Below are 23,236 nucleotides of genomic sequence, written 5' to 3' on the forward strand. Positions count from 1 at the left end.
TTTTTTAGTTGTAATATGCAGTTTTTGATCAATATTAATTTAAATACTATAAACAAGACCTGGACGAATCTTTGGGCCACCACCTTTCACTATTGGTTCTGGACAAATTTGAGGAAGCATAATGAAGAGTTCATCATGCCCACCAACTTAGTTGTAGAAAATAAAAGAACTTGCAAAGACTATCATCACAATTTTATTATGACTCACAAGCTTCATCATATGCGACAACATATTAAATAGTTTCATTTGACTGCTTCTAGTCAAGGTTGAATTAGAGTCAACATGGATGGCGCAATTACGGGGGCAAGGAGAAGCCGGGTGTAGAGGAGTTCTATGATCTTGATATAGAGGTTTCTCTAAATATATATGCTCAAGGGGGTGCTTATGGCAAAGTTACATGGTGTTTGTGAGAGATTTAAGATTGTTTTTGGGAAAGACCATAGAAAGGTTGAGTTTCATATAAATAACATGATACATACCAAGCTATCAATAGAAACGAAATAAAGGATCATTCTGGAAAGACTACACTTAAAGAAATTAGGAACATGCTGAATTTAAATTGGGAGGTACATTTCAATCATGTTTATAGAAAAATAAATAGATGCGCTGATGGGCTAGGCAAAATGAGTCTTAACCATAATATAGGGGTCAAATGCTATGAAATTTGTTGTTAAATGTTGATCGATTTAGAGACTTAAATGTTCGTGTAGTTTTAATCTAATTTGTCTTTTGGACTTTTAACCCTCCCATGTAAAAAAAAATTCATTATTATTTCGTAAGAGATTTTAAACTATATCCTATACCATCTTCATCTAGTGTCGGTCCAATGATAAGACCTCGATATAAATTGAATTGAGTCACCCCTAAATTCATCAACTTCGATCTTTGTTTAAGATCCACTTCACATCAATTATTTAATCAATTATTCATTGTTTATTTTTTATATTCAATTATTTATTTTTTCTAATTCTTTTTGTTTTTATATATATACAATATCTATTAGAAAATAAATCATTAATTTTTTATTAATAAACAGGATAATAATCACTATAAATTTACACACAAATAATATTTAAAGGGTAATGCTAACGAACACTGCTTAACAAATTAAAAAGTAAGTTGAACATTGTTTAATAAAATAAAAAAGATATGTTTCTATTTAAAATATATATATTCAATGCATTGAAAACATAAATAATTAACTCTTTTTTTATAAATATTATTTATATTCAATACATAAAATTTATAATATTTTCTTTATTTAAAACGTTTAACCAGTATCCCAGATACACTCATTAGCATGACCCATATTTAAATTTAGCGTTGAAATTCTACCTAACAATCTCAATTTTTGTCGGTTAAAATATGATTTACAAACAATAAATTTCTAATTTAGTCTATAAAATACCGCTTCATTAAAAATGTGTCTCCTAAACTTTATAAATATTATAATAACCACTCAGCAAAAGTCCAGAAGGTGCAAATAGCAAATCTGATTCAATAAAGACTCTCAGACGCAACTGCAAGGCCCAACCCATACTAGCGGAGCCCATTCTAAATGCAATGTCGTATCTCCCACTGTCTATCAATGCACAGACAAGTGAAAGAACTGCTAAACTCTCAACTGTCCAGAGCTAAACTAAGGTAACTTCACATTTCAAATCCTTAATAACGTCATTTTGAAATCTCATTGAAATTCACTGATTCACACCATTGATATTGAATTGTTAATGTTTGCAGAATACACTCTGTATTAGAAGAAAAAAGTAGAGTTGTGAGAAATTAGGGTTTGAGTAGAGAAATGTTTGGAACGGCGATTAGAAATGCAGCAAAGAAATTGAAGCCAAAGCTGGGAGCGGTGACGCTGACGACGCCACCGGAACAGAGACAGACGATTACCAGAGCGCTGTTTGATATCGTCAAGGAGCATGGTCCAATCACCGTTTCTAACACATGGGAACGCGTCCAGGTTCATAATCTCTCACATTAATCGATTAATCTGTATATATACTATTTGTTTCTAGTTTATTAAATAATCAAATTGTTGCTGCATTGTGTTTTGATGAATGGAAAATGAGCAAACACACATGGTGTTTCTTCATTTTTCAACCTATTTTTTTAACCCTAATTTGATGTCATTATTTTAGTCAATTTTGTTTTGAAGTAGTAACTGAAGTTATTAAGAAAGATTTGAGATTGCCGATTTCGATAGAAGCACAATTATGGATAGAACTTTACGACAAAAGTTGATTCATGTAGCTGACTCCACTTAGTGAGATAAGGCGATGTTATTGTTAGTTTTGAAACACCTATGTACTGTTGTGAAATAGTTGCTATAGTGGTGATGTAGCATAGTAGAATTAGAACAAATGAGTAGTGTTCTTTGATACCTTATTTAGTACAAAGTGTTGTGAAATAGTGGTTATAACGGCGGTGTAGTAGTGCGGAATAGCAGTATTCGAAAGTTTGCTATTTTCTGCGATTGGGAGCAACGCAGCGTATATGATATATCTACGGTGTTAGTGGGGGAAAACTAAATCTTTCCATATTTTATGCTGAGGAGAAGGTTGGTGTGTTGTATGTTAGGAAAATAATATAAATACACTATATTCGGGAAGATGATGGAAAATATACTTAGGGGGTTTGAGCATGTAGAGAGAAGACTTGTAGATTTTGTGGTAAGGAGAGTAGATCAAATGGAGAGAAGTCAGACAGTTAGAGGTAGACCTAAAAAGACTATAAGAGAAATTATTCGGAAATATCTCTAGATTAACAATTTGGATAGAACATTATGGCAAAAGTTGATTCATTTAGCCAACCCCACTTAGTGGGATAAGGCTTGGTTGTTGTTGTGGTTATTGAAAGTAACAGGACACAATTATTCGCATGAATCAAGATCTCTTTCTTGTGTCGAAGCCTCGAAGGAAATATTCCAATAATTAGTTAACTACACTAGACCAGATTACTTCTATTTTTTTTGTAGAAACTTGTAATCCACCGAAAGGTTTCAAGGAATAATAGCTATTCACTCACAAGAGACATTTCGCCTGCTACTGATCAGCTATATTTGCTCATTCTTCTTGGATTTGAATTTGTCAATTCTTCATAACATTTGTTTGTATAGTGGAGGGAAGTGACTTTGTACAATGTCGATAATGGAAGTGGGTATTTATTGTTTCTTTTCTCATATTTCTGAATTCAATGCAAAATGTCACTACTTTGAAGGGTGAATGTAAACTAATCAAGAGTTTAACATTGAATTTTACCATCATAAATAACTATAGACTGTGTATTAGAACCACTCACTCAGAGTAACATTTAGAAATTTGAACTGCTTCTCCTACAAATGAATAATCAGAAGATTGACTAGTATTTTCTCGCGATCTATATGCACTCAGGGTTTTGTTTTCTTGTGATGAAATCCGTATGAATGTTACAGATCTGTGCATCTATCTGTGCATCTGTTGGGCATCTATTGACTGATTGAGTTATAATCACCTTCAATGTTTTTCCAGGAAGTTGGACTGAAAGATTTGACAAGCAAGAATCACATGAAAGTAGTTTTGAGATGGATGAGAGAGAGACAGAAGCTTCGTCTTGTTTGCAACCATGTAGGCGCTCATAAACAGTTTCTCTATACTACCTGGTTTACCAAACCAGGTGCTGCTCAAGCTGCAATAACAACGCCAACAACAACAACAACATCGAGAAGCACTCCTTCAAAGAAAAAGCTAGCACGAACTTGAAGCTTTTATCATCAATAGCCATTAGCCAAGACTCGAAGGATGAGCCTAATGTTTTCTGCAATGGGAAGAATAATGTAACACTATAGTATACTTTTAGTGTCACTCATTTGAATATTGGGCCATATGGTTGGTTGAGTTAAATTTGCTCTTCCTGATTGTGTTGCTTCTGTTCCGATGTTCTTCATTAATGCAAACAGGTTGATTACTGCTAGCAATCAAATCCATAATATTTTCTACAAACATAACACATGTTCCAAACATCTTTTAAAAAGTGAAGTTGTATTGTTGTGAAACCATGAATTCAGGGTCATTTCTTTAAAGCCCTTTTGAATTGTTTTCCTCGTGTTCTTATATCATCTGAATGAATGAATTTAGGTTGTTTTGAAAGTGAATTATTGGGCTGTGATGTGATACACTATAAAAGAGAAGTGATATGAACATTTAGTGAATCATTCCTCCATTTGTAGGATTTTTCATATCTAAAAGGAAAGATTGGATTTGATTGTTGCACTTATAACATTGATTTTTTATTGTATTTTATGTAAATCAATATTTATTTTTCTTTTTCTAATAAACACAAAGTGCTGATAAGTAGAAAATTGCCACTTCAAATTCGCTGGAAGACTTCTTGCTCTTTTTTTCGATGATAAAATTTTAAAATAAAATGCTAACAAATGCGCCCCTATGATCCACCATTTTTAAAAAGTTTGTCATAATCATATTTTTTCCATCATACTAAATTCTTGATGAAAGGTTGAGAAAACTCTCAACAATTGCACTTTGAGGTAGTGTTTGGGTAGGACAATAAAAGGAGGTCTACTTATTGTTCCAAAGAAAATCTAATGATCTACAATATAAGAAAGTTAGATGTTCTGGAAAAGACCTAATTGCCCATTTGCTTTCTTAGAGAGCCATGTGGCTACTTCCTTTGCATTTCTTTGCTTTTGCTTTTGCTGTCTACTACCAACACTAGGGTTGCTTCTATTTTGAAAAAACCACGTTCTCCCTCTTCCTCTACCTCTCTCTTCCTCTTCCTCTTTCTTTTGTATCTCTTTCTCTGATATTGTTCTCTTCTGATTTCTGTGCAGATGAATATGATGTTGATGGAGACGGTGAACACGTTGCTGATGATATCGTGATGTTGATGGTTTGTTTGCTCAAGCTATGGAATTTGTGGTCGGAGTTGAATGTATACGACGAAGAAGACGCCGATTCTCCTCAGATTTTAGAGGTTTGATTTTTACTTTATTGTTTTACATTCATTTCAAAATCTTCATATCCTTTAGTTTTACCCTTTTCAGATCTGTAACCGTTCAATCACAGCAATCCAGAGCGATTCGTTTTACCGAACCTTTTCAGATCCCCTTTTCATATCGTCACTACTATCCATACCGTTGGTAAGATTTTGTTACTATACTTTTATTGAATGTGTCTGATTGTATAGTTATCGTGATGTGCGTTAGATATGCGGCGTTCAGTTTCACGGTGGCCGATCTGCGGTGGCAACAACATGTTTCCGTCAGTGACTGTGGTGGTGGTAAGATTCAGAATGAACTTTGTCTGAATTTTTCAGTCCCTTAAACCCTAATTTTAGGTTAATTTAATAATGTTTTGTATAAGTAAATGATATTTGTTCTGCAAAATTTGTAATGAGTTGCTTTGTTTCAGGGATTTATGGTGCCATGGCTGTTGCGGGGAGTTTTATATGTTCGATTACCATAATTGACTATGTTGGAGGTTTTCATCTTTTAATAGTTGTTGTTCTTTAAGAACTTGATATGTCTTTCCTCCAATTATGTACAAGTTTGTTTCGATTTCAAATCGATTTTTGGTTTCTATAACACCGATTTATTGTAGAAATTGAATCTTTAAAAAGTGTACTGATAATTCTATAATTTCTCTTTCAATTTCCAAATGCTGGTCTCAAGGATACTTTTTTCTTGCATACATGATTTGTTTTGTCTGCATAGCTAGGCACTGACATATCATTCTATCCTTTGATGATTTGTAATGGAAGGTTGGGATTGATTTCCTATGTAACTTTTTGTTAGATTCAAATACAAAAGTGTGTTTGTTGTTTGAAATTGTAAGCTGAAAATTTGAGTTTGGAAGGACTTTTTGTTAGAATTAGTGTGATTATATTTTGTAGAAATCTTGCCTTTTGATAGTTTCAAAAGTGTGGTGAGGATTGAGATGGATTCTGACTGAAATTGGTTAGAGTTTGATTTTGTTTGTAATTGTAATTTGGATGTTTGAATCAAAATGAAATTTCAATTGTGATTTTTGAAATGTTGAAACTGAAAATATTGCAGAGGCTTATGATCGAACAATGAAGGAGGCTATACAGTTCTAATGCATATGACACTATTCTCCTCGGGAAATATTGCAGAGGCTTATGATCGAACAATGAAGGAGGCTATACAGTTGACAAAGTATGTTTTTCTTGATACTGCATATGCCTGTTGTAATTTCATCGTAAAACACACCCTGACTTTCCAACATGACTATAAATTCCCTGTTGTAATATATATTTTCATCTTTGATCAACTTGAATTTTCTACCAATGTAAGCATAAAGATCTCACCTTTTCAATTGTTTCATCCCCTCATATTTCTGTTTTAATTTATGTATCTTAAAATCCCTTTTTGATTTCCTATAGTAATGTTTACTTCAACAATTATTTGATTCTGCAGATGAAAGTAGCTTTTATAGACAAAAACAATTTTGTAATTTGTCCATCCTTCAACGTTTATTTTGGTATCGTACGGAACCGAATTTTATGCGGCATACTGCAAGTTTTCATGTGGAAAGCAGTTGATTTGGTGCAGGTCTTTCCCATTGTCCTTAGTTGCACCCAATGGTGATAAATAAACATGATTGCACCTACAGGAGTCACATGTTTTTCCATAGTGATGTTGTTACCGACGACAATGGTTTATTCGGAAAGGTTAACGAGGTATCGTCGTGGTGCTTTAGGAGGAAAGATGAAGAGAGAGATAATGGGATGAGGCATAGCTTATCTGGAATGTTTCCTACTATTTCTTTGTTTAAGGGGTATCAAAATGTAGCTATGGCCATAAATACTCTCATTCATTGGCTTTGCAGTGGACTCAAATTTTTGAAGTAAACATGATATTTGATTTTGATATAACAGATTAATTTTCCTTCTCTCAATTAGTTAGGATATGGAATTAATCTATTTGTTAATCTTAAACTATGATAAATATTCTAAATAACAGCCGCGTTGCAGTCCTATAAATAGTTTTGCGATTTCGACGTACATGTGTTACGATACCCTTTCGAGAAAGAGAAAGGCATCGGTCTTTGGTCAATGATCAACGATAATATAGCGAAAGATCTAACAAAAGTTTGCCTGTCTGTTTACTTTAGTGAGCATCTCTCCTCCCTGCAAAAGTGTTTTGAAGAAATGGAGTATTCATATTTGCTGGACCAAGCATATGAATGGGGAACAAGGGTAAGTCTGGATTTGGCAGATAGATTTATATTGCTTTGCCATATTAAGGAAAATATTAGATGGTGAATTGTAAATTAAGAAACAAAATATATTGATCTTTTTATTTTCTAAAATATGTCTTTCTTTTTATAAATGCAAAATAAAGAGATCCATATAAATAATAATTAATTCGCATTTAAGAGTATAAAATTTGTAATGATATATATATATATATATATATATATATATATATATATATATATATATATATATATATATATATATATATATATATATATATAATTTTGTTGAAAATAAAAAAAAAATGTTATAAAAAGAGATAATTAATGTCTCGGTTGTATCAAAGAAAATTTATAGAATAGACTATATAATAAGTCTTAGTATATAGTGTGTTGTTTATTGCAAGCTAAAGTCACATCAATGACATCTATCTGTATGTCTTTTACCTTTTCATCATCACATATGTCTTTTAATGTTATAAAAGTTCAAAATTTTTTTTTTTTTTTTATTTGATGGTACATATTCAAAATAAATAATAATTACAATAATAATTAATATTAACAATATCATAATAAATCACTACAATGTTTGACACTAAAACATATCTACATTCAACATTAACATTTTTATATTGCTTTTTTAAAATAAAATTAAACGGAGGGAGTAATATATTGATTGATTTAGCATGAAATCAAATAAAAGTCATAAAAGTACTATAATAGAACATTTATAGCAAATTTTACCAAAGTTAATACAATATACACATACCATATTTTTAAGTAATTCATATCTTAAAAATTGAGATTCATTTTTGAATAAATTTTCCAAAAAGAGATAATTATTGCCTTGGTTCAATCAAATAAAAACTATAGAATAGACTATAGGATAGGTTTTAGTGTACTGTGATATGGCAAGCCAAAGTCATGTCTATTACATAACTATCTCTGTCTTTTCATGTTATTAGAGACCACTACTATTAAGTAAGTACATTTATTTTTTATTTTTAAAAATAACCAGAACAAAGTTTCAAATATGCTCTTTTATCCCTAACTATATAATGAAAGCATTCCAAAATAAATGTTCAACTCCGTATTCCAATATAAATAAAAGAACATAATTATAATTAAATATAAGAGTAAAAATACTATTATACAAATAAATTAGTTATTAAGGCTATTCATTTCAACATAATGATAAACTTTCAACTCATATTTATATTATTGATTTGAAGTTTCAAGAAATAATTGTGGCAAAAACTAATTAACAATTGAATCCACGAATAGTTATATTAAAACAATTTAATATTTGTATCACCATTTAATTTTTATTTAAGATAGTTATTTATTTCTTATTATAGATCTGTTTTATTTATTTATAGATTTGAAAAATTATTTCTTTATATTTAAGATTTTTAATTATAATTTTTTGCATAACTGCATAAAAATAAGATAAAAAAATTAGTTTCTCTATAACTACATAAAAACAAGATGAAAAAATGGAAACATTAATAAATTGAATGGTCTGTTATGATAATGCTTTATATAATTCAATGGTTTATTTATTCATCAATTTTATTTAAATTGCAATAGTTGAAACTTATTGTAAAATGCAACTTTAGTTCTCTAATTTATGGATTTATTTTTTTAACTTCCTGTTAAAAGAAAATTAGTGTTAAAAGAAAATTAGTAGGGGTAATATTATTTTTTTTTTAAAATTTTAAACAATATCAGTCATTTTTAATTAAAGTTCATTCACAAGAATAAAATAGATTAAAATTATAATCATGTAAAAATTTTCCTTTTTTACCATGTGAATAAATATTAATAAATGACGTGCAAAATCTCTCTTTAATTCTTTTCGTTAATAATTATTCATAATGGAATTTCTATAAATAAAATAACAAAACTAAAAACAAATCTTTAATATTTTATCACCATTATCACTTTATAATATTAGTTATTGTATAAATCTTATGTTGGAAGATATTTGTCGAATTAAATGTAGTTTTAATTATTATAATGCTACATTTTTTTCAATATAAAAAGACTATCGAAAAATATTATACCAATATAAGAAAAATTAATCTGCAATAGCGTAATAACACATAGATGTTAAAATATAATATATTATTGATAATCCATTATAACACGTTTGTTCATTAAAATAAAATACAATATTTCACCTCACTTTTTTTGTGTTTCCATACTTTTTTAATTTATGTAATATTTATTCTTTTACTTATATTATTAATGAAGAAATTATTTGTTTCCTAACATAACTTTTTCATATATCATTGTGTATTAATTCAGTATTAAATTATTTTATTATTATATTTTATAACTACTTCACACATTTCTAATTTTTTTTCTATATTATATTACTAATAAATTTATTTATTTATCTTTATTTCATCACAATGAAGCACTTAAGTACTGCACTATGTGAGTATTAAAATATTAAAAGCACTTGAGTACTGCATAGTAGGTACACTTTGTGGGTCTCAAAATATTAAAGAAATATGATGTGTTCAAAAAAAATATGTCCATCCCTATTTTTATGGGTTTAATTTATTTAAACGTGCAAGCCATTTATTTAAACGTGCAAGCCATGTAGCAAGAACAAATGAGTTTAATTGATTTAATCTTGCAAGTATTATAACAATACAATGAGTTTATATGATTTTTTAAAATATTATATTTGACTTTTTCTTATATGACTTAACATATTTTTATTATATTATTTAAAATATTTGTTTATAAATCATTTATATGAAATTCATAGTTGAGACAAAAGACAGCTATATAAAAAATAAAATATTATTATATTAAATTAGCACTTAGTATTTTTAAATCTTTATAAAAACTAATTATTTTTTCCAAATTTTTAAATAAAAAGACATCTATATATAAAAAAATAAACACAGATGCATATTTTACGTGTTTCTTCTTTTTTTTTTTTTTTTTTTAAGAACATACACTAATCTCATATTCTTTCTTTATATTGTATCGGTTTAAATTAACAAAAAAACAATTTTATTATGATTGTTAGTCAAAGTATTAATGAAATTTTATTTTTAAATTAATAAGTGATATTTTTTTAAAGGGATAAAATCAATTGAGGTGAAAGAGTCATGACACCAAATACTATTTATTTATTTATTATTATTAATATAAATAGATAATTATTTTGAGATAGAGGGATTATATTATTAATAGCGTGTTAAATAAATGTTTAAATTTTATTATTTTTTTAATAAATGGGAACCGTTTTTTTAATCTATATATAAATTAAAATATTCTTTTTCAATAAACTCTTTCGGTTAAATAATTTTGTTTTTCTTTTTTATATACATTCGTATTATATTGATTATTAACGGGACATGAAGTTATTGATCTAAATATTGATTAATAACGAGACATGAATTTATTGATCAAAATAATTTGTCATGAGTTGATGTCATGACATTCCATCATAATTTTTTTAGCTTTTATTTTTTATTGTATTTTTTTATCTTCTATTATTCACATTTTTTTATATTAAAAAATTTTATTGATCTAAATGTTTTTACGAGTACCAGACATTTTTCTATACATTTAATTAATTTTTTTTACGGGTACCAGACATTTTTCTATACATTCAATTATTATTTTTTCACGGGTACCAGACACTTTTCTATACATTCAATGATTATTTTTTCACGGGTACCAGACATATTTCTATACATTCAATTATTATTTTTTCACGGGTACCAGACATTTTTCTATTAAAAATATACATCTGAAACAAATGCGCGTTCCGTACCAGAACCCGTGCGTTTATTTTAAATACTTCAATACACACACACACACACACATATATATATATATATATATATATATATATATATATATATATATATATATATATATATATATATATATATATATATATATATATATATATATATATATATATTACAACTCCTCCATAATATCTGGTATGCAAGTATCCTCTTTGGGACAGTGATTTCTTTTACTCGATATTTACTTTTAACAAATATCCAGTCTAACTGTTTTTTTACTTATACTATCAATTTTTTTGTTTTACTAATTTTTATATAATAAATATATTATGATATCAAGCGGGGACTTAAAACAAATGCGCGTCCTGTACCAGAACCCGTGCAAACGCACGGGTTAGTTACTAGTTATATATATAATTTTACATGTGTAAGAGTTAAATTAACATATATTATTCATACTTTACTCTAATTTTTTTTACTGTCTTAATCGTTGAATTGCTAATCTTGGAGCTCTACTCCGTATTCAATTGCACATAATACTAGTTTCACCTTTATTACTTAGTACCGTTAAAGGAGTCTATCACCTCAATTCACACATAATACAAGCTTAGGATTGCTCGCCCACCTTGCAGCTCTACTCCGTATTGAACCGCACAAAAATTTGCAGTACCACAACAAGAGTCTACCACCTCAATTCACACATAATACTAGTTTCAATCCGAAACTTATCAAACAAATTCTAATACAAAATTTAAAACTAAATAAGTATATAACAAATGTGAATGATACAAATTTTATAGAAAGATTCATAATTTTTTAATTTTTGAAGTTTTACCATAACTTAATTATAATCTTATAATTTAGAAAGATGTTAAGAAAGGCTCGGATAGGGATTTGTTCTCAATAAATAATATTCAAGAAAGATAGTAAGGGCACCAACACACACTTGATGAATGAAGCTCCGTGAAGATACTGCCATGTTAATTTAGTGTTGTGTTTGTTCATGTCGAACACAATTACGTCTTTTTTTGAGTTTTTTTTTAGAGATTTTCTGAAAATTTTATACATCTGAAGAACATTGGTGCAGGTGTTTTATAGGTATTTTGAATAACTTTCAATTCTTTTGCTAGGTTTGCTTCACAAGTCTCTGTTTATTTCATCTTTTAACTTGATAACAAAGAAAATTTGGGACGATAAAGGGAATTACATTCTGAATCCAATGTAGTCGACTAAGTGACTCAAGTCTGAGTCATTTAGTCATCACAAACAAGAATTCTTAATTTATTGTATTATGAGAATGAATTTTGTTTAAGAGTGATTTTCACATGAGAATAAACTAGATCAGCATAAAAATGGCAAACAAAGATTTCTGTAGACATTTAGATCTTTATCTATATTTGCTCAGTTGTGGTCTTCTTTTTACACAAACTCCAAATTTTAGCCATAAACTCGCAATTTGGCAGAACTACAAAGAGGGCTGGCTACTGTAAATTTAGCAGAAGTACAAAATCTATTACTTTTTTTAGCCATAAACATTTCAAAGGCCAATCCCTGTCATCACTAATATACCTTAAGATAGAACTATTGCCACACATGGATCTCCAATCAAGCTCCAGCCCCATTTCAATGGCACAAGATAAAGACCTGCATAGTTGCTACTCCTTGATAGATTAATTTTCATTCTGTTTTTGTTGGAGCCAACCCTTGATTCCACACTACTCAATATTCTACTTAAACAAATAACTATATTGCGGAACATTAGTAAAATGGCAACTAAGAAACATTTGAGAATGAAAATCCATGAAGCTGAATCAGTCTAAAGATGCATCTAAAGTGAACTTAATATGATTCAAAAACATACAGAATAAAAGAAAATATATCATTTGTATCTATAACAGAAAATCAATAACTTTTATTTAAAATCATAGTCATATACATATACTGCAAAAAATAAAAATATCTGTAATATTACAAGACATAGATAGAAAGCTGAAAAACAGAACTTTATTTAAAATCATAATAATAATAGTCACTTACCCTTACCTCAATTGGCTAAAAAAATAACTAATCACTGATTCTTGCAAATGGTAGAAGGCTTTCCTTGTAAAGCACTATCTTGGAAGTATGGTCACCTTTAACACCAAGCTCTTCAAAACTCTGAGTGTTTAAATCAAACCAAACTAATTCATCATCACTTCTATTGAAAAATATATCGCCTTTCTTGCCAATTCCAATGGGATAGTCGATGCAGGACAATGGACCAACCGTGAATAGTTTTGTCCATGACTCCTTCACTCCAACTTCACCCAAAACTGATATGTGAAAAGTAGGTGCCTCCTCTTTATAATTTGAAATCCAACAAATTGATCCTTTTAACACCATTAAGAATCTATATACGATTCTAGTATCATTACCAATGTCAATACCAGCATCATCCATATTTGAGGGTATGGATGTTTTAACAAATACCTCATTGCTTAAGTCGAATGACACCAAATAAACTTCATCACATGTTTCACTTTCACTTTCAGTCCACCAATGACACACTCCATCCATGTACACTTCAACACCGAAAGTATTCTGATAACGGATAGGCATATCTACATCAAGTTTTTTCCACGAATTACTTTTTAAACTATATATTTCCCATGCCTCACGTCCATCTTCGTTAGCTCTAGGAAAACTCCTTACATTTTGGATAACCTTACAATCATCACTAATTCGGTCATAGCCAAATCCATGAAAATCAATAATGGGATGCATGGCCCGAAAAGGAGACTCAAATGCAAAAGGACTAATCGGAGTGATTTGGAATTCCCCAGTAGCTGGATTCCACAATACATATCTCCCCCATTCCTCAATAATAGGCTCGGCCCCAGGTCCAAATCCTGTATCTCGAATACAAAGAATGCCATTAACACTATCTGAACCTTGAATACCAAACTCACAATATTTGTTATCATATGAATCTGGCCAGTCTAATTCGAATTCGATCATATTCTCAAACTTGTCACCAAATAGAGAATACAATCTAGGTGTAACTGCGGAATTGGGATTCACAAACCAAAGTGGAATAACTTGTAGGAAAAGAGATGTATCATTGTAATGAGAATGATCCTTAGATAAGAAATTAGTTCGAAACATGTTCATGAAATAAGGATTTTGGAATAAAAGAGACCATGGTTTGCTTGCACAAGAAAACCGAATCAGAGATTTGAGAGGAAGTTTAGACAAAATAAAGAAAGCAATATCATCATATATGTGATTACTAACCTTTTCATTAGCTGCAATCAAGGATTTCTCCATTTCTAAACACCAGTGAGTTTAGAAGTGGCTGTAGGAAGAAGAAGACAAAGATGCATGTAATGTGTTAGGGTTTCTGTTATCAAACTTGAGCCTTATTTATAAAACCCAATGCATTAGGACTCAATTTTACCTTGCTCCCCTCAATTAGATCCGGAACCTCCTCATTTAGATTAAAGAGCATACTACATAAGAAGCAATGAAAAAATTTGATTTATAAATTTTGGTTATTAATAGGATGGAAAAATATTCTTTATTGAACAATTGATAATAAGATCATTGTGGTAGTATAACGTGAGGGAATTCCTACGACCATGACATCAATGTATTTGATGACATAGATCAATATGGATGAGTGCCATGAAAATTTCATGAAATGTGATCTCTAAATCATGTATATTTCTAATTGGTCATGCTAAAGTTACTAAGATTAAATTGAAGTTTCTTAGGTGCAATTCAAAATTATAATATTTGCATATAACGAAAACCTTAACATTGTTATAGTGTGTTTGTATGGGCCTCGTAACATTGTTATAGTGTGTTTGTATGGGCCTCGCAGTGTAGTTAAAAATAATATAAGAATGTATTATACTTTATTATAAAAAAAATTATAATTAATATTATGTATAAATATTAAAATTTATTGTTATCTACCCGTGCGGCACGAGTTGCGCAATATCATTATAAATAGTCAATAAATTTAGTATATTTATTTATTATTAAGAAATTTATAAAAAAAATATATACAAATTAAGTAGTTTCGGTACGTCAGAAATATATATTTTGACTGAAAAAATAAGTGAAATAATTGTTTTTTCTTTAATAATTTATTTGGTTGGTAATTTTTTTATCTTTTTTGTCGGGTTGATTTCTCGTTATTTTGTGTAAAAAAGTTGGATAACCCTTAGTTTTTCCATTAAGATCATCTTACTTACACACAAAAAATTGTCATTTACCACGCGTGGGTTGCGCAATACATGTCAAAAATTGTATATTTAAGCGGTGACAGTGATTAGTCTTTGGTAGAAATATTTTGAAATACACAAGATTTTGAATTCATTTGTTTTAAAACCTTGTGTAGAGCATATGCAAATTAGTAGTAGAATTGTGGCCGTCTTTGAGGGCGTCTAAGGCAGACTATCGCACGGGGTTTTAAAATTTTTAAAATTAAACTATAGTTAAATATTAATTAAATAGGGTCTCGGTTTACTTTGTCATAAATAAATTATAACTAATCTATACAGAACCTCGATCCAAAAATTTGAGACGACTCCGATACTAATGCTCTAAATAATAATACAATATACTATTGCTCTAATAACAAAAGTAAAGGACATTAAAATAATATGTTAAATCTCAAAGAGTATAAAAATATATCTTTTTTCAAACTCTCAAACCGTGGTCCTTTGCAGTCAGAGGAGCATACAGTCACCCTATCAGGATTTTATAGACCATTAGATTAAGCAAATGTGGTGTAGATTTAAAGTTTGTTAAATAAATAAAACAATCATAACAAATTCAATGGTTGAGATCACCCTCCAGGTACTATTTAACTGCAGGGAATCTATTTCCTAATTTTAGCCACAAACTCACAATTTGGGAGCACTACAAAGAGAGATGTGGTAAATTTAGCAGAACTACATATTACATTAAATATTTCAGCCATTAACATCTCATAGGGCCAAATGACAATATACTAATCTCTATTAACAGAAAAGTAAACGACATCAAAATAATACGCTGAATCTCAAAAAAGTATAAAAACTAATAAAATATATAAAATAAACCAACTTAAATGCCATAGAAGATTTCTATAGACATTAAGAAATTCATCAATAGAATTTAGAAGAACTACAAAATACATTAAATATTTCAGCCATTAACATCTCATAGGGCCAAAACCTATTATCCCTAATTTCACATATATCTCTTAGGATAAAACCTACTGCCACCACACATGGATCTCCAATCAAGCTCCTTGTTAGATAAGAGATTAAAGACCTGCATAAATTCAATATTCCATTTAAGCAAATAAATATAATGTTGAACATTAGTAGAATGACAATTGAATAACAATTGACAATGAAAAATCAATGAAGCAGAATCTGTCTATAGAATTTTAATATGAATCAAAATAGTAGTCACTTACCTCAATTTCTAGTTATTTATTTTTGGAAATGGTAGAAGGCTTTCCTTGTAAACCATTATCTCGCAACCATACGCACCTTTAATACCGAGCTCTTCTATTCGTTGAGTGTTTAAATTAAACCAAACTAATTTATCATCATTTTTCCTGAAAAATATATCGCCTTTCTTGCCAATTCCAATAGGATGTTCAACGCATGATAATGGACCAACTGTGAATAGTTTTGTCCACGACTCCTTCACCCCAATTTCACCCAAAATTGATATGTGAAAAGTAGTTGCCTTTAGATAATATGAAATACAACTAATTGTTCCATTTAAGACTACTAACCCTCTAATCATGCGAGTACCAGTACCATCGATATCATCCATGTTTGAGGGTATATATGTTTTAACAAATATCTCGCAGCTTAAGTCAAATGACACTAAATAAACTTCATCATTTATTTCATAAACTACATCTTCTGTATCACTTGCCCACCAATGACACACTCCATCCATATACATTAGATCACCCATACGATAATAGTGTCTAGGCATATCTATATAAAGTTTTTTCCAAGAATTACTTCTTAAACAATATATTTCCCACAACGGAGAACCATTTCCATCTCTCCATATCTCATATTCATAATCAATTCTAGGAAAAAAATATACATGCCGAATAACTTTATAATCATCTCTGATTCGGTCATAGCCAAATCCATGAAAATCAATCATGGGATCCCAACCAGATTTAAATGCAAAAGGACTAGTAGGAGCGATTTGGAATTCCCTGGTGGCTGGATTCCACAATACATATCTCCCCAATTCTTCAATACAACGAATGCCCTCACGTCTTCCCCTGTCTTGAATGCAAAGAATGCCGTTAACAGAACCATGGATGTTAAAATCAAAGGGGTCTTCATATGGATTTGGCCAATCTAATTTATTCATATTCTCAAAATTCTCACCAAATAGAGAATACAGTTTAGGTCCATGATATATGTAACTTTCACAGCTATGTTGTAGGAGAATAGATGTATCGTTGTAATAAGAATGATCCTTAGATGATAAATTTGTTCGAAACATAGTCATGAAATAAGGATTTTGAAATAAAAGAGACCATGATTTGCATGCAAAAGAAAACCGTTTCAAAGATTTGAGAGAAAGTTTAGACAAAATAACCAAAGCAATATCATCATATATGTGATGGCAAACCTTTGCATCCGTTGCAGCCAATGATTTCTCCATCTCTAGTCACCAGTGAGTTGAGAAGTAGCTGTAGGAAGAAGAAGAAGATGCGTGTGCTGTGTTAGGGTTTCTGTTTTTATGCCCAGCGTTATTTTTATAAGGAAGAAGACTGCCCTAATATTTTGTTATTTTTATTTCAAATCAAAGCATATTAAAATTATTACTAATTATCCAATATTTTCAAAATAAATTGTTATCATTTACTATTCATTTTTCCACGAGGAAAATTAGTCCATTTAATTATCATAAAAGTTAAAATGTTAAATATTTAGGCTGAAATGCATATTTGATTTTTTTTTATTTCAATCAAAATTAATTTTTATTTTCGATACTTTTAATTGAGTTTACAATCTTGTGGTCTTTCTCCATTTTTTATGAAATGGTTTTTGTGACGTGGCAAATATATATAACTTGGTTAAAAATAATCAATGACATGCTTTTAATTAAACCTATAAATATTTCATTTTAATATTTTAATTAAATTAATTATAAATTATTTTAAAAACTGTATTTAAATAAGAAAATTAATTAATTAATTAATTTTAGTTAGTTACTTGATTAAGTTAAACTGAAAAGGTACAACTAAATTGCAACTAAGGTAGAGAGAGAGAGAGACTCCAACTTCTCACTAAAATCTTGTTGATCATTTATATGTTATGTGCAAGTGTGAGTTGTTACTTCGACATTGTTTGGAAAAGTGGAAGTTGAGCACTTTATAAGTGAGATGACACACACACTTATCACCTTAAGGTTTTAGGTGAATATGTAGTGTTGCTATTGTCCCAATATGGATGCCCTCATGATGACCTAACAGTGGTATGCTCCTCATGATGATTCAACAGTGGTATCATAGTCGATTATTTAATTAAAAGATTGACTCCTTGAATCGAGAGTCTTTCTGACAATGTAGTAGTCAGACAGTGTGTCCCATTGTAGTGCCAGCAGCTGCATAATAAGTGTATGTGGATGAAAGAACTTTGATTTGAGAGAGAGTATAATGGATGAAATCACACTTGAGGGGGAGAATGTTATGTGCAAGTGTGAGTTGTTAGTCTCACATTACTTGGGAAAGTCACTACTACGAAAAAGACATTTAACAACGGTTGGAAAAGATATATATAATCACGCAGGTCTTGACGTTGTTATGTAGAGTATTGTTATACTTACAATCACGGTCCTGGGACCGTTGTAGTATACTGAAAAGCGCACACGATATCACAACAGTTGATTTCTCAACCATTGTGATAGACCCAAAGGTCCCAAGTTCGATTCTCATCAGCGACATTTTAGAATTTATATTATTCTGGTGAACGTTCAATATACAACCACGATTAATTTTTATAATCGTTGTCAAAATAGCTGTTGTTTTTAAAAAAGGAATTACTTACTTTTAAAAATTTTCCCATATTTTAACCCATATCTTTGTTAACCATATCAAATAATTAAAAACAATTTATATTACACCCATTTTTAAATTGAGTATCAAAACTTATATTACATCAATGACACAATTCCATTAGGAACCAAACAATTTACAATTTACACATCATTACATCAAATTATGCATAGAATGAGTGGAAGAAATATCAAAGAAGGGTAAAATAAATTTGAAAAGACAAAGAGGTTTAATTATTCAACAGCTCGACATAGCTAGTCATCTAAAAGATCTTTCCAACTTCCAAAAGAAGAAAATGTGGAGAATAAAAGAAGTAATAATTAGAAGGAAACTTGACATATGGGGAATCTTTTGGCTTTTAGACTTCCAAAGATCAGAGAAGAGGAAGAATCAGAAGAAAAACATGTAAAAACGGAAAATTTGTTTGAATCAAAACACAAAAAGAACTTCATCCAAAGATAGTTTTATTCTATGGTTTCTTATTTGTCACCTTAAGATTACATCTAATCTAGGGCTTTATTATATGATTAATCTATGGTTTCAAGGTGATCGTACCGGATCAGATGGATCTTCAACGCATGCACGGAATTGGATCTTTGAGAAATGGAGGGGAATACCTGCAAGGTACTCCGAGGCCAAAGTGAGAAGACGAGCAATCAGAGTACAAGTACAAGCTAAAAGTTAGAAGAGAATGAATACCTGACCCTCTAGTGAAAGAGGGTATTTATAACCCCCAGCGCTGGGCCATGATCTCTCTACTTGACTGGACTCCCAGGCCCAATTAGGAGACTACCAGGTTTCCTAGGAGGAAATATCGGAGGTACGTGAGTGCCCCCCGTCCTGGTCAACCACTTTGCAGTTCAAGGGAGACGCGTCTTTTAGGGACCATGTGGACTCTGTATTATTTGGGTGATTGGATTTGAAGGAACACTACGAGGAGAAGGGTCCTCGGTGGAAAAGGTGCTCGCGGGGAGCACGCTTGATATGCTTGGATCTAGGTGAGGAGGTAAGTCCTCGTCAGGTGGGGTGCTCGCGGAGAGCACTTATGTCGGGCATCGGATAGCTTGCTTCAGTGTCGTTGGGTCCTCGAGGAGACGGACATTGTTTGCTCTTTATGGGCTTAGGGATGGTTTGGGCCTCCAAGGTTAAGTGGGCCGAAAGTGGATTGGGCTGAATCTTGGCCCAGTCTAGAACACAAGGAATTCTAGAACTCATTTCTCATACACATTAATCTGTCAGCTTTCATCCTATGCTACTAAATATGAATAAAACCAAAAATCAAGTGCAACAAAACAAAAAATAAAGGAAATGCTTCATCCAAGAGGTGGAAAATACAAGAAAAGTTTAGAAGTGGGAAAGATTATGTAAGGGTGTTCGCAGGCCAATTTGGTTCATTTTGAGAGAATTTGATATCCAAACCAATCAAAATATATTAATTTTGGGATTGGATTTGCAAATTTTTGCGTTAAAGTACATATCAATAAAAACGGGTTTGGGTTGGATTAACATAAACATAAGAAATAAATATTAAAATATTTTTTAAAAGTATCTAACTTACACAAACTATTTTTCCATAATAATACAAAATCTCTATTTTCTTTTTGTTTCTTGATATAAGTTGTGAATATCATAAATATAGGTACTTTTTTTCTTTTTAATGTTTGATAACTTATAAAAATTTTCATGATAATGATTATATATTACATTAATTAATTATGATTGTTTCGGATAGATGGACTCCCGCGTATAATTTCGGAAATCCGTTACCCAAACTAATTAATGTCGGATTTCATTGATTTGATTCAGATTTTTCTCGAACCAATGAACACCCCTATGATGCTGCTTTGCAGGGGTGATGTGTTTCCTATAGGTGAATTGTTGTTAACGAAGTTGTTTGTGCAGCTGAAGCTCTGGAAATCGCGGCTGCCCCAAACCCTCCATCCATCGAGCAGATGGACACCCAATCTATAATATAAGAAAATTAATGGTTGGGGAAAATTCAAAAATACCCAATCTATAATATAAGAAAATTAATGGTTGGGGAAAAGTCAAAAATACCCTTATTTGATTTTTTTACCACCACATTAAAATTGTGAATTTTTTGTCTTTGCACCATAAAGTTCTTAATTTTATTATTAAAATAATACAACTCTTATATTTTATCAAACTTATCAAATTTTTCTCCATTCTCTATTTTTTTCTCTTTCATCACTTTTTCACTTCTTTCTTCCACAAAAAAAAAATCTATTATTGATATTTTTTTATATATGAAAAATGATATTTATGATCGAAATATATTTGAGTAAAAAATGATATACGGAAAAAAAATTAATCAAAACATCTATTATTGATCTAAACATTTTTATATACGAAAATTTAATATTGATCCAAATATTTTTGTAAATGATACCTAAATAAAAATAATATTTGTATACGGAAAAAATTATTTATTTACGAAAAATGATATTTATAATCCAAATATTTTTTATTCAAAAATGATATACGGGAAAAAATCTACTATTGATCTAAATATTTTTATATACAAAATTTACTATTGATCTAAATATTTTTGTAAATGATACCTAAACAAAAATAAAGTTTGTATACGGGGAAAAAATCTATTATTAATCTAAATATTTTTATATACGAAAAATGTTATTTATGATCCAATTATTTTTTATTCAAAAATGGAATAGGTCAAAAAATCTATTATTGATCTAAATATTTTTATATACGAAAAATTAATATTGATCCAAATATTTTTGTAAATGATACCTAAATAAAAATAATATTTGCATACGAAAAAATTTAATTATTTACGAAAAATGATATTTATGATCCAAATATTTTTATTCCAAAATGGTATACGGGAAAATAATCTACTATTGATTTAAATATTTTTATATACGAAATTTACTGTTGATCCAAATATTTTTGTAAATGATACCTAAACAAAAATAAAGTTTGTATACTGGAAAAAATCTGTTATTAATCTAAATATTTTTATATACGAAAAATGTTATTTATGATCCAATTATTTTTTATTCAAAAATGGAATAAGTCAAAAAATCTATTATTGATCTAAATATTTTTATATACGAAAAATGTTATTTATGATCCAATTATTTTTTATTCAAAAATGGAATAGGTCAAAAAATCCATTATTGATCTAAATATTTTTATATATAAAAATTTGATATTGATCCAAATATTTTTGTAAATGACACATAAACAAAAATAATATTTGTAAATAAAAAAATATATATTATTTACGAAAAATGATATTTATGATCCAAATAGTTTTATTCCAAAATGGTATACGGGAAAATAATCTACTATTGATTTAAATATTTTTATATACGAAATTTACTATTGATCCAAATATTTTCGTAAATGATACCTAAACAAAAATGAGGTCTGTATACGGGAAAAAATCTATTATTTATCTCATTATTTTTATATGCGAGAAATGATATTTATTATCAAATATTTTTTATCCAAAAATACTATACGGGAAAAAATCTATTATTGATCTAAATATTTATTTATACAAATATTTGTGCAAATGATACCTAAATAAAAATAATATTTGTATTATTATTTACGAAAAATTTTATTTATGATCCAAATTTTTTTATTCAAAAACGGTATACGGGAAAAATTCTATTATTGATGTAAATATTTTTATATACGAAATTTACTATTGATCCAAATATTTTTGTAAATGATACCTAAACAACAATAAAGTCTGTATACGGGGAAAAAAATCTATTATCGACCTAAATATTTTTATATACAAGAAATGGTATTTATGATATAATATTTTTTATCCAAAAAAGGTATACGAGAAAAATATATTATTGATCTAAATATTTTAATATACTAATATTTTTTAAAATGATACCTAAACAAAAAATAATATTTGTATATGGAAAAAAAATCTATTATTTACGAAAACTTGTATTTATAACCCAAATATTTTTTATTCAAAAATGATATATGGGAAAAAATTTATTATTGATTTAAATATTTTTATTTACGAAATTTACTATTGATCCAAATATTTTTGTAAATGATACTTAAACAAAAATGAATTTTGTATACGGAAAAAAATCTATTATTGATTTAAATATTTTTAATCAAAAAATGGTATACAG

General features: G+C 29.3%; 3 protein-coding genes and 1 long non-coding RNA gene across 4 annotated transcripts; 2 read left to right on the plus strand and 2 right to left on the minus strand.

Moving 5' to 3' along the window:
* Positions 1-1,507: 1,507 nt before the first annotated feature.
* LOC131617744 (uncharacterized) lies at positions 1,508-4,069 on the plus strand. Its single transcript, XM_058888999.1, has 3 exons — positions 1,508-1,644; positions 1,741-1,969; positions 3,516-4,069. The coding sequence occupies exons 2-3, from the start codon at positions 1,802-1,804 to the stop codon at positions 3,744-3,746; spliced, it is 399 nt and encodes a 132-aa protein (XP_058744982.1). The 5' UTR covers positions 1,508-1,644; positions 1,741-1,801; the 3' UTR covers positions 3,747-4,069.
* Positions 4,070-4,713: 644 nt separating this feature from the next.
* LOC131617745 (uncharacterized) lies at positions 4,714-6,847 on the plus strand. Its single transcript, XR_009288668.1, has 5 exons — positions 4,714-4,977; positions 5,048-5,283; positions 5,415-5,483; positions 6,059-6,178; positions 6,440-6,847. It is a non-coding gene; the product is annotated as an uncharacterized LOC131617745 (long non-coding RNA).
* A 5,076-nt stretch (positions 6,848-11,923) lies between these two features.
* On the minus strand, positions 11,924-14,498 carry LOC131617746 (F-box protein CPR1-like). The gene has a single exon (XM_058889000.1). It carries the CDS (start codon positions 14,306-14,308, stop codon positions 13,067-13,069), a length of 1,242 nt encoding a protein of 413 aa, XP_058744983.1. The 5' UTR covers positions 14,309-14,498; the 3' UTR covers positions 11,924-13,066.
* Positions 14,499-16,462: 1,964 nt separating this feature from the next.
* Positions 16,463-17,683, minus strand: LOC131619628 (putative F-box protein At3g16210). Its single transcript, XM_058890705.1, has one exon. The coding sequence runs from the start codon at positions 17,681-17,683 to the stop codon at positions 16,463-16,465; it is 1,221 nt and encodes a 406-aa protein (XP_058746688.1).
* Positions 17,684-23,236: the final 5,553 nt, after the last annotated feature.

The sequence above is a fragment of the Vicia villosa genome, linkage group LG7, assembly GCF_029867415.1.
Source record: "Vicia villosa cultivar HV-30 ecotype Madison, WI linkage group LG7, Vvil1.0, whole genome shotgun sequence".
Lineage (NCBI taxonomy): Eukaryota > Viridiplantae > Streptophyta > Magnoliopsida > Fabales > Fabaceae > Vicia > Vicia villosa.

Bases quoted from the DNA above. Each gene is read 5' to 3' on its own strand.
- LOC131617744 (XM_058888999.1), top strand. From the start codon at position 1,802: ATGTTTGGAACGGCGATTAGAAATGCAGCAAAGAAATTGAAGCCAAAG. The intron at 1,970-3,515 runs GTTCATAATCTC...ATGTTTTTCCAG, and splicing joins ACACATGGGAACGCGTCCAG to GAAGTTGGACTGAAAGATTT.
- LOC131617746 (XM_058889000.1), bottom strand. From the start codon at position 14,308: ATGGAGAAATCCTTGATTGCAGCTAATGAAAAGGTTAGTAATCACATA.
- LOC131619628 (XM_058890705.1), bottom strand. From the start codon at position 17,683: ATGGAGAAATCATTGGCTGCAACGGATGCAAAGGTTTGCCATCACATA.